This window comes from Heterodontus francisci, chromosome 18 (assembly GCF_036365525.1).
Source record: "Heterodontus francisci isolate sHetFra1 chromosome 18, sHetFra1.hap1, whole genome shotgun sequence".
NCBI lineage: Eukaryota > Metazoa > Chordata > Chondrichthyes > Heterodontiformes > Heterodontidae > Heterodontus > Heterodontus francisci.
In genome coordinates this window covers 53764087-53778522 of record NC_090388.1, presented here as the reverse complement: position 1 = coordinate 53778522, position 14436 = coordinate 53764087, and the positions used below count along the sequence as shown (strand labels likewise).

The window sequence follows — 14436 nt, the reverse complement described above, 5'->3', positions numbered from 1 at the left end:
CCTATAAACTAACAGATAAAGAAAACTGCACAAATCATAATTGTAAAGAATGGAGATACCAGACAAGGAAAGTGGTACTATTTTTCATGCACTGTTCTTTGATTTGCAAGAACAAAATGTTGTGCTTTTGGCTCAGTGTGTTATGTACACCAAAGAAAAGAGAATAAAAATACATTCCTTCTTGCCTCTAAAATGTCATGTTTCAAAAGGAGTAATATTCTTCAACAATAAGTTCTAAAAGCTTAAACGGAAAGTACTACAGTTTTTAAATTTTAAATGACTGAAAGAAGACCATACCAATAGTTAGTGCTACACCTACTATGTTTAATAGGAGTACATTTTCGTGCTTATTGCATTTAGCGCTATGGACCACTTTGTACAACAAGCTATACAAACTGGTTAAAAATTTTATCAGCACATAAAATATTTAATTCACAGTTCTATACACACTATTTTATCTGGAAGAAAGACAAAATACCTATGTCATGTTACAGTTGTATAGGACTTTGGTTCGGCCACATTTGGAATACTGCGTGCAGTTCTGGTCGCCACATTACCAAAAGGATGTGGATGCTTTGGAGAGGGTGCAGAGGAGGTTCACCAGGATGTTGCCTGGTATGGAGGGCGCTAGCTATGAAGAGAAGTTGAGTAGATTAGGATTATTTTCATTAGAAAGACAGAGGTTGAGGGGGGACCTGATTGAGGTGTACAAAATCATGAGGTGTATAGACAGGGTGGATAGCAAGAAGCTTTTTCCCCAGAGTGGGGGATTCAATTACAAGGGGACACGAGTTCAAATTGAAAGGGGAAAAGTTTAGGGGGGATATGCGTGGAAAGTTCTTTACGCAGAGGGTGGTGGGTGCATGGAACGCATTACCAGCGGAGGTGGTAGACGCGGGCACGATAGCGTCTTTTAAGCTGTATCTAGACAGATACATGAATGGGCAGGAAGTAAAGAGATACAGACCCTTAGAAAATAGGCGACAGGTTTAGATAGAGGATTTGGATCGGCGTAGGCTTGGAGGGCCGAAGGGCCTGTTCCTGTGCTGTGATTTTCTTTGTTCTTTTTTTCTCAATGCAAATAGGATTTTGTCTTCCATTACAATACTCTAATGCATGGTGCAACTGCAAACAGAACATGATGCCTGGGGATTGACTACTACACCGACTAGCTCCAAATTTTGAATTTGTGTATTGATGACTATTGTTAGCAAAGAAACATCCAAAATCATCAAATTATGGCATAGCTTTTGTTTCACACAAGGACATAAAATATAGGTAATTAAAATTAGTTTCTGCTTAAAACCATGAAAAACTTTCAACAACTGCAGGCCTCATTTTATCTGTTCTACTATTGTGTTGAATTCTAGCACTCAACAGCTAGCCTTGCAAAAAGAGCAAGCTACCCGAATAATCTGACCTCAGGTTGATTTATGGAAGTTTGTTACTTAGCAGGTCCAAGTCAGAGATTTAAATGGAAATCTTGCTAAATAGTTTTGTGTTGTTCAGATAAATATAGTTCATACCGTTTATAGAAACTAATATGGTGCAAGGAATTAACTGTGTACACAACATGGAGTAAGGGGCTATTACCAGTGGAAATCTTGTTTACAATATTTATAACATTGGTCTTGGCTGGTTCCTGACCAATGCATTGTAAAGAAAGTACACAGCAGCACTTTTGAAAGCTTGTCACTATCCAAATTGGGATCTCTATGAAAACAAACTAACTTCATCAAATGGTCATAAATCTTAAGAATTGTAATACTTTAAGTATTTTTTACACCTTTGAACCAGATTATCACCTGCTAACAAAAACAAAAATACTGGGTTGTCAGAAATCTCAAATATAAACAGAAAATGCTGCAAATACTCAGGTCAGGCAGCATCTGTAGTGAGAAAAACAGAGTTAATGCTTCAGGATGCTAACCTTTCATCAGAATGGAGAAAAAAAAAAGAGCTGTAACAGGTTTCCAGCAAGTTCCGATGCAAGAGAAGCAGCGAGGGAATTGATTTGAGTTTTTTTGAGGAAGTAACAAAGGATTGATGAGGGTCGTGCAGTGGATGTGGTCGACATGGATTTCAGGAAGGCATTTGACAAGGTCCCACATGACAGACTGGTCAGTAAAATGAAAGCCCATGGGATACAGGGGAATGTGGCAGGTTGGATCTGAAATTGGCTCTCAGTGACAGGAAACGAAGGGTAATGGTCGATGGATATTTTTGCGAATGGAAAGCGGTTTCCAGTGGCGTTCCACAGGGCTCAGTGTTGGGTCCCTTGTTGTTTGTGGTATATATTAATGATTTGGGCTTAAATGTGGGGGGCATGATTGGGAAATTTGCTGATGACACAAAAATTGGCCGTGTAGCTGATAGTGAGAAGGATAGCTGTAGACTCCAGAATGATATCAATGGTTTGGTTGAGTGGGTGAAAAAGTGGCAAATGGAATTCAATCCAGAGAAGTGTGAGGTAATGCATTTCGGGAGGGCAAACAAAGCAATGGAATACACAATAAACGGGAGGATATTGAGAGGGGTAGAAAAGGTGCATGTCCACAGGTTCCTGAAGGTGGCAGGACAAGTAGATAGAGCAGTGAAAGCGGCAGATGGAATGCTTTCCTATATTGGTTGAGGTATAGAATACAAAAGCAGGGATGTAACGCTGGAACTGTATAAAACGCTGTTTAGGACACAGCTGGAGTATTGCAAACAGTCTGGTCACCACATTACAGGAAGGATGTTATTGCTCTGGAGAGAATACAGAGGAGATATACAAGAATGCTGCCAGGGCTTGAAAGTTGCCGCCATGAGGAAAGATGGGATCGGCTAGGGCTGTTTTCCTCAGAACAGAGGAGGCTGAGGGGTGATTTAATTGAGGTGTACAAAATTATGAGGGGCCTAAACACAGAGTAGACAGGAAGGACCTGTTTTCCATAGCAGAGAGGTAAATTATCAGGGAGCACAGATTTAAGGTGATTGGTAGAAGGATTAAGAGGGATCATGAGGAAAAATCATTCTCACCCAGAGGGTGGTGGGTGTCTGGAATTCACTGCCAGGAATAATGGTGGAGGCAGAAACCCTCAACTCATTTAAAAGGTATCTGGACATGCACCTGAAGTGCTGTAACCTGCAAGGCTATGGACCAGGTGCTGGAAGGAGGGATTAGACTGGGTGGCTAGTTTTTCGGCCAGTGCAGACACAATGAACTGAATGGCCTCCTTTTGTGCCGCAATTTTTCTATGATTCTAAAAAGGAAGGTGATAGGGTGGAAGGCAGGAAAAATTAAATGACAAAAGAGATGATGGTGCAAGATAAAAGGGGGTGCCAATGACACAAGTAAACAAACAAAAGATGGGTCTAGAGGAGGTGGAAATGACAATAGCAGGATCATTACTAACAGCTGCTGTATGAAAAAATGGGATCTCTGGTTATTATCTGAAACTACTGAACTCGATGCTGGAAGTGTCTAAAGTGCCTAATAGAAAGATAAGGTGCTGTTCCTCAAACATCTATTGAGCTGCATTAGAACAGTGTGTAGGAGACTGAGGACAGAGAGCTGACATTGGGAGCGGGACAGGGAATTAAAATGACAAGCAACCGGAAGCTCAGGGTCACGCTTGCCAACTGAACTGAGGTGTTCCCCAAAGCAATCACCCAGTCTGCATTTGGTCTCCCCCAATGTAGATGAGACTGCATTGTGAGCAGTGAACGCAGTATACTAAATTGAAAGTAGTAAAAATAAATTTCTATTTTACTTGGATGGAGTGTTTGGGACCCTTGACGGTGAAAAGGGAGGAAGTAAAAGGGAAGTGTTCCATGTGCTGCATTTGCGGAGGAAAGGGCAGGGAGTGATTGCAAAGTGGGCCAGGGTATTGTGGAGGAACAGTCCTTCAGAATGCTGAAAAGGGAGGTAACATGTGTTTGGATGTGGCAGGAGGTGGTAGAAATGGTGGATGAATGCAATAAGGAGGCCGGTTGGGTGGAAGGTAAGGGAAGAGGTGAGAGCAGAAGTCGAGGAATTAAGATGGACATAGCTGAGGGCACGGTCAACCAAGGTGAAGAGGAATCCTCAACTGAGGAGAAAGGAAGACAGATGGGAAGCACTGGTATGGAAGATGGCATCACCAGAACAGATGCCACGAAGGAGAAACTGAGCGAGTGAGAATGGAATAGTTCCTTAGAGGAAGCAGAGTGATACAGGATGTTATGGAGAAGATATGGGGTCAGAAGCTCAGTGCAGGACCATAAAGGATGCCAACGTTGAGAAGAATCTGGTTCAGACAGTGGTTGGTGAGGGGAAATTAGTGGCAAGAGTGCAGAGTATGTAAAAGGGCCAAATACAATGAATTTGGTCTTCCCAATTTTTAGCTGGAGGAAATTGCAGTTCATCCAAAATTGAATATCACAGTGCAGCTGTCAAGACAGGTGTTGAAAAGGTAGAGTTGGGTGTCATCAGCATACGTATGGAAGCTCAACCCAAATCTTCATATGATGTTTCCAAGGGCAACACATAGATGAGGAAGAGGAATGGGCCAAGCATAGATACGTGGGGGGCCTCTAGGAGCAACATTCCTTCAGCATCTAACCTTGGAGGAAAAAAAACTCTCTCCTCCCCAAACAACTTGCTTAAAACTGCAACAACTCCCAATTGCAAGCTTTTGGTTCTCGATCTTCCTTGGTTTGCACAACTATTCCCTCAACTTGACTTATGATGCAGTCACTCCCGCTACAGCTTCACTGTCTCCAAACTTCCCTAAACGGTTCTCATATCTGCTCCCTCAAATCAAGGGGCATAAACTTTAAATACTGGTGCAGAACTGGCTTAACCATTTACTACTAGGTGTAGCTTGAACATATCAAGCTCTACTGAGCCCCACTCTCTACTGCCAAAATTATCCATTATTTTAGGATATTTGTGGCAGATCCATTTCTCTATTACTGCCTACCTCTAATGCCAAATGTGAGGAGCTCATGGATTTTGTTACCAAAATTGAGAATATCAATTCAACTGCCTCACAGAATCACAGAATAGTATAATATTTACAGCACAGAAGGGGGCCATTCAGCTGTCGAATCTGCATAGGCACTATGTAAGAGCATTTCAGCTAGTCCCACTCCCCTGCACTTTCTTCATACCCCTGCACATTTTTTATCAGGTGCAAATCCAATTCCCTTCTGAAAGCCACAAATGAATCTGCCTCCACCATCCTCTCAGATGGTGAATTCCTGATCCTAACCTCGCTGCGTAAAACAAAATATTTTCTCATGCCGCCATTAATTCTTTTGCCAATCACCTTAAATCTGTGTCCTCTGGTTCTCGACCCCTCTGCCAAAGGGAACAGCTTCTATCTACTGTCTCGACCCCTCATGATTCTGAACACGTCTATCAAATCTCCTCTCAACCTTTTCTTTAAGGACAGCAAACCCAGTTTCTCCAACCTATCCTCATAATGGAAGACCCTCATCCCTGGAATGATTCTCATCAATCTTTTCTGCACTCGCTTTACAGCCATAAGCGGCCCATAATTGGACACAATATTCCTGTTGAGGCTGAACCAGCCCATCATAAAGGTCCAACATAACTTCCTTGTTTTTGTACTCTATGTTTCTACTTATAAAGCCCAGGATCCCCTATGCTTTTTTAACCACTTTTTCAATCTGCCCTGCCACCTTCAATGATTTGTGCACATATCACCCTCAAGTCACTGTTCCTGCAAGCACTTTAGAATTGTATCCTTTAGTTTTTATTGCCTCTCCTCATTCTTCCAACCGAAATGTACTACTTCAAATTTCTCTGCATTAAATTTCATCTGCCACATGTCCGCTCGTTCCACCAGCCTGTCAATATCCTCTTGGCATCCATCACTATGCTCCTCTCAGTTCATAATATTTGCAAGTTTTGTGTCATCTGCAAATTTTGAAATTGTGCCCTGTACACCCAATTCTAAATAAGTCATTAATACATACATATATACATGTATATATATATATATAACAGGAAAAACAGTGGTACTAGTACTGAACCCTGGGGAACCCCACTGTATATCTTCATGCAGTCCTGTCACTGAACCAACTTTGTTTCCATGCTACTACTGTCCCCTTTATTCCTTGGGCCTCAACTTTGCTGACGAGTGGCACTTTATCAAATGCCTTTTGGAGGTTCATATATACATCAACCGCATTATCTTCATCAACCCCCTCCGTTATCTCATTAAAAACCTCAATCAAGTTAGTTAAACATTATTTGCCTTTAATAAATCTATGCTGGCTTTCCTTAATCAATCCACACTTGTCCAAGTGACTGTTAGTTTAGTCCCAGATCATCGTTTCTAAAAGCTTCCCAACCACCGAGGTTAAATTGACTGGCCTATAGTTGCTAGGTTTATCCTTGCACCCATTTTTGAACAAGAGTGTTAACATTTGCAATTCTCCAGGCCTCTGCCACCATCCGCGTATCTAATGAGGATTGGAAGATTATGGCCAATAACTCAACAATTTCTGCCCTTATTTCCCTCAGCATCCTCGGATGCACGGTGATTTATCAATTTAAGTACAGCCAGCCTTTCTAACATAAAAGCAAAATACTGCAAATGCTGGAAATCTGAAATAAAAACAAGAAATGTTGGAAATACTCAGCAGGTCTGGCAGCATCTGTGGAGAGAGAAGCAGAGTTAACATTTCAGGTTAGTGATCCTTCATCAGAACTGATGACGAGTCACTGACCTGAAACATTAACTCTGCTTCTCTCTCCACAGATGCTGCCAGACCTGCTGAGTATTTCCAGCATTTGTTTTTATTTCAGCCTAATACCTCGTCTATCAATTTTTATCCCATCCAGTCTCTCAATTACTTAGTCCTTGACTATGACTTTAGTGGCATCTGCATTTGTCTTTACAAGAAAGAAAAGTACTCATTTAGTACTTCAGCAATGCCCTCTAACTCCATGCATTGATCCCTTTTTTGATCCATAATCAGTTCCATCCCTCCTCTTACTACCTGCCCTTTTACTATTTATATGCCTAGAGAGGACTTTTGGATTACCTTTTATGTTCGAACACAAGAACTAGGAGCAGGAGCAGGAGTAGGCCATTCGGCCCCTCGACCCTGCTCCACCATTCGATAAGATCATGGTTGATCTAACTGTGACCTCAACTCCACTTTTCTGTTTGTTCCCCCCCATAACCCTTGACTCCCTTGTCAATCAAAAATCTAACTCAGCCTTGAACATATTCAATGACACAGCCTCCAATGCTTTCTGAGGAAAAAGAATTCCACAGACTAACAACCCTCAGAGAAAAAGTTTCTCTCATCTCAGTCTTAAATGGGAAACCCTAATTTTTGAACTATGTCCCCTAACTGCAGACTCGCCTACAAGGGGAAACATCCTCTCAGCATTCACCATGTCACGTCCCCTCCTTGATTTTATATGTTTCAATAAGACCACCTCTCATTCTTCTAAACTCCAATGGATTTAAGCCCAACCAAATCAACCTTTCCTCATAAAATAACCCCTTCATTCCAGGAATCAGTTGAGTGAACCTTCTTTGAACTGCTTCCAATGCAATTATATCCTTTCTTAAGTAAAGAGACCAAAACTGTACACTGTACTCCAGATGCGGTCCAACTAAGGCCCTGTACAGCTGTAGAAACAGGTTCCTACTTTTATGCTCTATACACCCTCGCAATAAATAACAACATTCCACTTGCCTTGCTAATCACTTAACATTTTGTTTCACATACCAGGACACCCAGATCCCTCTGTACCATAGAGTTCTGCAGTCTCTCCCCATTCAAATAATACACTGCTTTTCTATTCTTTCTGCCAAAGTGGATAAGTTCACATTTTCCCACATTATCCTCCATCTGCCAAATATTTTCCCACTCACTTAACCTACTTAAATCCCTTTGTAGCCTCCTTATGTCCTCTTGACAGCTTACTTTCCTACCTAGCTTTGTCTCATCAGCAAATTTAGCTACCATACATTCAGTCCCTTCATCCAAGCCATTCATATAGATTGTAAATAGTTGAGGCCCCAGCACTGATCCCTGTGACTCTCCATTAGTCACGGTTTGCCAACTCGAAAATTATCCATTTATCCCTACTCTTTGCTTCCCGTTAGCTAACCAATTTTTTATCCATGCTAATATATTACCCCCTAACGATGGGCTCTTATTTTGTGTAATCACCTTTAATATGGCACCTTATGGCATATCTTTTGGAAACTGATGTACACCACATCTACAGGTTCCCCTTTATCCAACTTGCTTGTTACTATCTCAAAGAACTCTAATAAATTAGACAAACATGATTTCCCTTTCACAAAACCATGTTGGCTGTGCCTGATTGTATTATGATTTTCTAAATGTCCTCCAATTACCTTAATAATGGATTCTAGCATTTTTCCTATGACAGATGTTAGGCTAACTGGCCTATAGACATAGAGTTATACAGCACAAAAACAGGCCCTTTGTCCCATCGTGTCCATGCCGGCCATCAAGCACCTAACTATTCTAATCCCATTTTCCAGCACTTGGCCCGTATAGTTACGATAGTTTCCTCCTGTCTGTCTCTCCTTTCTTGAATAGAAGCATTACATTTGTTGTCAATCTCTTCTCATACTCTCTCTTTGCCTCTCTTATTTCACTTTCCGTCTGAATTTTCTATATTCAGCCTACTTCTCACTTATATTGTCAACCTGACACCTGTCATACTTCCCCTTTTTCTGCTTCATCTTACTCTCTATCTCTTTCGTCATTCAGGGATCTCTGGCTTTGGTTGCCCTACCTTTTCCCCTGTGGGAATGTACCTCAACTGCACCCGAACCATCTCATTGTTAAAGGCAGCCCATTGTTATGTTACATTTTTGTCTGTCAATAATTTATTCCAATTTACCCAGGGCAGGTCCATTCTCAACCCACTGAAATTGGCGCAACTCCAATTAAGCATTTTTACTCTCGATTGCTCCTGGTCTTTTCCCATAGCTAATCTAAACCTTATGATACAATGATCACTGTTCCCTAAATGTTCCCCTACTGTCACTTGATCAATTTGACCCACCTTATTCCCCAGAACCAGATCCAGCAACGGCCCCTTCCTCGTTGGGTTGGAAACATACCAATCAAGAAAACTGCCCTGAACACACTTCAGAACTCTTCCCCATACACTACTGCTATCCCAGTTTATATTAAGATAATTGAAGCCCCCCATTTTCACTACTCTATAGTTCTTGCACATCTCTAATTTCCCAGATTTGCTGCTCAATGACTTTCCCACTAATTGGTGACCTATAGAATACACCCAGTAGTGTACGTAATGGCACCTCTATTAATTAATTTTAACCAAATAAATTCTGCCCTTGACCACTCCAGGACATTCTTTCTCTCCAGCACTGTAATATTCTCCTTAATCAATACTGCCACACCTCCTCCTTTCTTTTCTTCCCCATCTTTCCTGGACACTTTGTATCCACGAAGATTTAGTACCCAGTCCTGGCCCTTTTTGAGCCACATCTCCATTATCACCACCTCATATTTCCATTTGCCTGTAGCTTATTTACATGCACAGGCCTGAATTAGGTCTTACTGTATTTCCTCTTAATCTGACCCCACTAACACCTTCTATTTCTTACTGTTATCTGTCTCTCCCAATCATTTATGCATCGTGTTTATCCTTTCTACTACTACATCCTGATTCTCACCCCCCTGTTAAGTTCCCTAACAGCACGAGCAAACTGCCCCGCAACAACATTGGTCCCAGCCTTTTTGAGGTACAACTTATATGGTCTCTACAGGTCCCATCTCCCCCAAAACTGGTCCCAATATCCCAGGAATCTAAAGACCTTCTTCCTGCATCACCTCTCCAGCCACACATTCATCTGCTCTAACCTCCTATCTCAATCCTTACTAGCATGTGAGACTGGGAGTAATCCTGAGATTACTACCTTTGAGATCATACTTGCGCGTATCCTTCCTCGCTCCATAAAATCTCCCTGCAGGACTGCACCCCTCTTTCTACCTATCGGAGGCCTGCTCACCTGTCGCTCTATTTCACCCCCACTTACCAGCTCTTCTAAGGTAATTTTCACCGAGACCTACCTCTTGCACACTGACCCCATTTCCACCAAGTTCCTGTTCACCAGTTTCACAGCTTGTCCACATGCCAGCTGACATCATAAACGGTACTCTCCAGAGTACTATCCTAATCCACTGATGCGCTCAGATTCTATTATTTAGCTCAGCATCTAGTATTCCACTACCCTTTCCAATTTTACTTCAATCACTTAAACATTCTTAAATGGGCGGCACATTGGCGCAGTGGTTAGCACCGCAGCCTCACAGCTCCAGCGACCCGGGTTCAATTCTGGGTGCTGCTTGTGTAGAGTTTGCAAGTTCTCCCTGTGTTCGCGTGGGTTTCCTCCAGGTGCTCCGGTTTCCTCCCACATGCCAAAGACTTGCAGGTTGATAGGTAAATTGGCCATTAGAAATTGCCCCTAGTATAGGTAGGTGGTAGGGAAATATAGGGACAGGTGGGGATGTGGTAGGAATATGGAATTAGTGTAGGATTAGTATAAATGGGTGGTTGATGGTCGGCACAGACTCGGTGGGCCAAAGGGCCTGTTTCAGTGCTGTATCTCTCAACTAAACTAAACTATCTGATCATAATCCATCCTGCATCATCGCTTCCCCACTCCCCCGAAGTTCCATCTATGGTGTCCTTCTCTTCATCATCCATATGCTGTCCTTTGGTGACATAATTTGCAGACAGCAGGTCAGCTTCCAACTTCAAGCTATTGACACCAGTCCTGCTTTCTGCACCTCCCTCAACCCTCTATTACCTATATTCCATTAGGCTGCTGTATGACAGCCAATCTTGGATACAACGCCAGCTAAATATTGTTAAGACTGAAGCTATAATCTGCAACACCAGCCACAGAATCCACTCCAATCAACCTCCTCGGTCACCATTTCAACTGAGTTTCCATCTTCATTTTCTCTCCATCAGAAAATCAACCAATTTCCACTTCCATAATAATTACTGCCTCTGCACTAACACAACCCTCATTTATGTCTTTGGCACCTCTCGATTTGACCAGCCCAACGCTTTCCTATCCAGCTTTACCATCTTTCTTCCTCTACAAATTACAGCTAATACAAATCATTGTCACTTGCATCCTGTCCCACACCACGTCCCATTTGTCCATCAACTCCACACATGCTAGCCTGTCGAACTTCCCAATACACCAACGCCTCAAATTTCAAATTCTTGTCCTTGTCTTTAAATCCCTCCACTGCCTTGCTCCTTTCGACCCTACAATGCATTCTCCTTTCTTCTGATTCCAGCCTCATGTGTAGTTGCCCTCCCTTCATCTCAGTACTAATGCTGTGCCTACAGCTGCCCAAGAATTCCACTCTCTGGAATTCCCTCAAGCTCCTCCATCTTTACACCTCACTCTCCTCCTTTAACAAAACTCTTTCACTCAGCCTTTGCTCACTCCATGTAATCTGTCTTTCTCTGGCACAGCATCCATTTCGTCCCACACTTTCATTAAGCAGCCACAATGTTTTTCTACTCTAAAGGCAGTAAAGGCACTATATAAATGTAAGTTAGTTATTCCTATCTTTGCAATCCTTCTTTTGGACATTTTCAATTGTCAAGTTAGCATGAGAAGAGAAAAATTTACTAAATCACCACAGATTGAATGATGAATTTCTTGGCTGCATGATCTAACAATTGTAGAGTTTAAAATACATTTCAACAGATCCAACTCATTCTACAATCACAAAATCTTGGAATGGTTATTGTGCAACCACTCGTTACTAACATTACTCTGACATACTTTTTTTTTTATTTACTTTGGTGAATAATGAGAAACAAGCCTCAAACACCAAAAAAAATCTGGTTATCTATTCATTTAAAATTTCTGGGATCATGCTTTGTGCAAATGGACTGTGCGTCTAACTACATAACAGTGACTGCACTTCAAAAATAATCCATTGGTCGTGAAGCGCTTCGCGATATCCTGGGGCTGCACAAATATAAATCTGTTCTCTCTTAATGTTTGCACCAAGGCAGTCTGTGTGGTGTTCACGTGAGCTTTAATGGTATGAATAAATAAGAGTTGGAAGCCTTTGCTTCAAGAAACTAAAATACCAGAGGTTGATAGAAACAAGAGGGAATTGGCTGGGTTCAAATCAAGCCATATTAATGGAATGAAAGCATCTTCATCAACTGACTGCAAGGGTTCTACGTGGAAAGTGTGCAGCAAAACTGCCTTAAACTTGACACTATTTAGGATTTTATGTGTAAAATGGCTCAATGTCACACTAGTGCAGCCAGGAGTGTATTTATGATGTTGGGGCTGAGAAAAGCTGTTGGAACCCAAAAGCCTCGGAGCTAACAGTATGCCTAAAATGGGAAAAGTTCCAGCCCTTAACACTGTCACCTTGGTAAGCGTTAACAGAACAGACTATAAAAGATTCAGAATACAAGTTAATCTGCACATCTGATTTGTTTTGCATTACATTACAGTTTTACTTCATGTGTAAATTACACACCTAGTGTAATTAAAGCAAAACAGACTAGCAAGCACACTACTGCACAAGTACAAGGTCTGGAAAAAAATTGCAATTCAGACACCTGAACTGCATCTTGTCCTGCATATTAACAAAGTCATTACCATTGGGATTTTTATTCTCAGACAGACAAACGTATTTAATTGTACAACAGCAACTGTCAGAATTTCAGCCAACTATTTAAAAAAAAACTCAACTTTTGACAAAAAGCAAAAATGTGACCTTCAGATAGGGTTTAAATGAGATAGCCCCAGCCCTAAGGAATAGAAGCTTACACTCTTTTACATTGACCAGAGTGTGTCTTGTTTGTCCTGTAATTCGGGATCCACCGATTGCCCTCTCTCTCTACAAGTATTTGTACACTGCGGGGGCGAGGGTTCTCTGGTCTATAAAACACTGCAGTAGAAATATGGTTACTCCAAATACTAATGAAGTATCCAGTTTAGTAGTTGGGAGGCGCAGAAAATGTAATATTTTATGTAATATACGTAATATAAAAACAACGTTAATTACAATTTATATGACTGTATGCGAGCTATATTCCAATCAAGAAAGAAATTTTGCAAGAGACCAAACCAAAGCCATATCAAGACGATACCAAAAAAAATCAATGAATTCCTCCTCACATTTGAAAATAGTAGGCCCAAATTCTCTGGTCAATTCTTTTAGCATCAATTTTATATCAAATTTTCAGTGCGTTAGGGCCTTGAATATTCCAGGCATCAGAGTCCCAGATACGTCTCCGATTATGTCGGAGGTCGTGGAAAACCACAGAGCTTTCGAATCTCTGCCCAATTTTGTTGCATCGCCGTTCGTCAACATTGTCATCTCTTTTTGTTTAGGTTAGAAGGTGGAGAGTCTAACACATTGAGAATCATCTACAAAGATCTCACTGCCTTCTGTCTTTTAAAGCGTGATCTGAACGTTTCTTAGCAGGTTTAACAACAGAATAAAACAAACACAATTTGCATATAAAGTTCATCAACGGCTTTCGAAGTAACACCAAATCCAGCACCAGCAGTTTGTCCTTTTACCGCCCTCCAGCAGCAGTGGCGATGTCGCTTGAGTGCGCTATACAGAAAGTCCCCAAACTCGTCTTTCCACGCACTAAACTCACCCATTCATTGTCTTTCTGACTGAAGGTGTACAGCGCTACCTGACTGGCCACATCCACAATATGAAAGATGTACGGATCCTGCCTCTGCAGCGCTGCGAGGCTAATATCAAAACCTCTAGTGCCCGACACCGTCGCCATCTTACCACAACAGGGAAGAGCACAGCTGTTGGAGACATCGAGGCAGACGAGAACGTCACCTGTCGAGCCATCGAACACAGAAAAAAACAAATAAGTCAGACAGGCAGGCGTGAAAGTTATTCTCTTGGCCTGGGGAGCACACAAATTTGGCTCGACACATGTTAGGATAAAAATGGGAACGGGGCGTAGTCAAATAGTTGTGAGAGGCAGTTATTTAAATATCATCTCTGTTGAAGGATTTTCTACTCAACGTTTACTCTTAGGAAAAATGGTGCAGGTCTAGTAAATATGCTGTTACGCCTGGTCCAGCTTTCTTCTCTCCTTGCTGGTAGCGCTGAACTGCATTTCAAGTTCAGCACCACCAGCAAGCAGTCTGTGCCCGCAAAAGCAAGATCTGGACAACATTCAAGCTTGGGCTGATAAGTGGCAAGCAACATTCGTGCCACACAAGTGGTGGACAGTGACCATAGAGTCAGAGAGTCATTTACATCACAGAGGCAGCCCCTCAAGCCCATGCTGGCTCTCCATGGTGCTATGCTGTCAGTCCCACTTTCCTGTTTGATTCCCAAAGCCCTGCAAGTCTTTTTCTCTCAGGTGGCCATCCGACT

At 41.9% G+C, this 14436-nt stretch overlaps 1 protein-coding gene across 4 annotated transcripts in view; it reads right to left on the bottom strand.

Moving 5' to 3' along the window:
• dcp1b (decapping mRNA 1B) overlaps window positions 1-13986 on the bottom strand; it is a 144066-nt gene extending 130080 nt beyond the window's left edge. The window contains exon 1 of one of the 4 annotated variants that reach the window (XM_068050770.1): window positions 13691-13986. In XM_068050770.1, coding sequence (XP_067906871.1) covers window positions 13691-13828 — 138 coding nt within the window. In that variant the 5' untranslated portion in view covers window positions 13829-13986. Of the gene's footprint in view, window positions 1-478; window positions 608-13690 lie in introns of those variants that run through there. The other 3 variants (XM_068050766.1, XM_068050769.1, XM_068050767.1) reach the window with 3 other exon arrangements.
• Window positions 13987-14436: the final 450 nt, after the last annotated feature.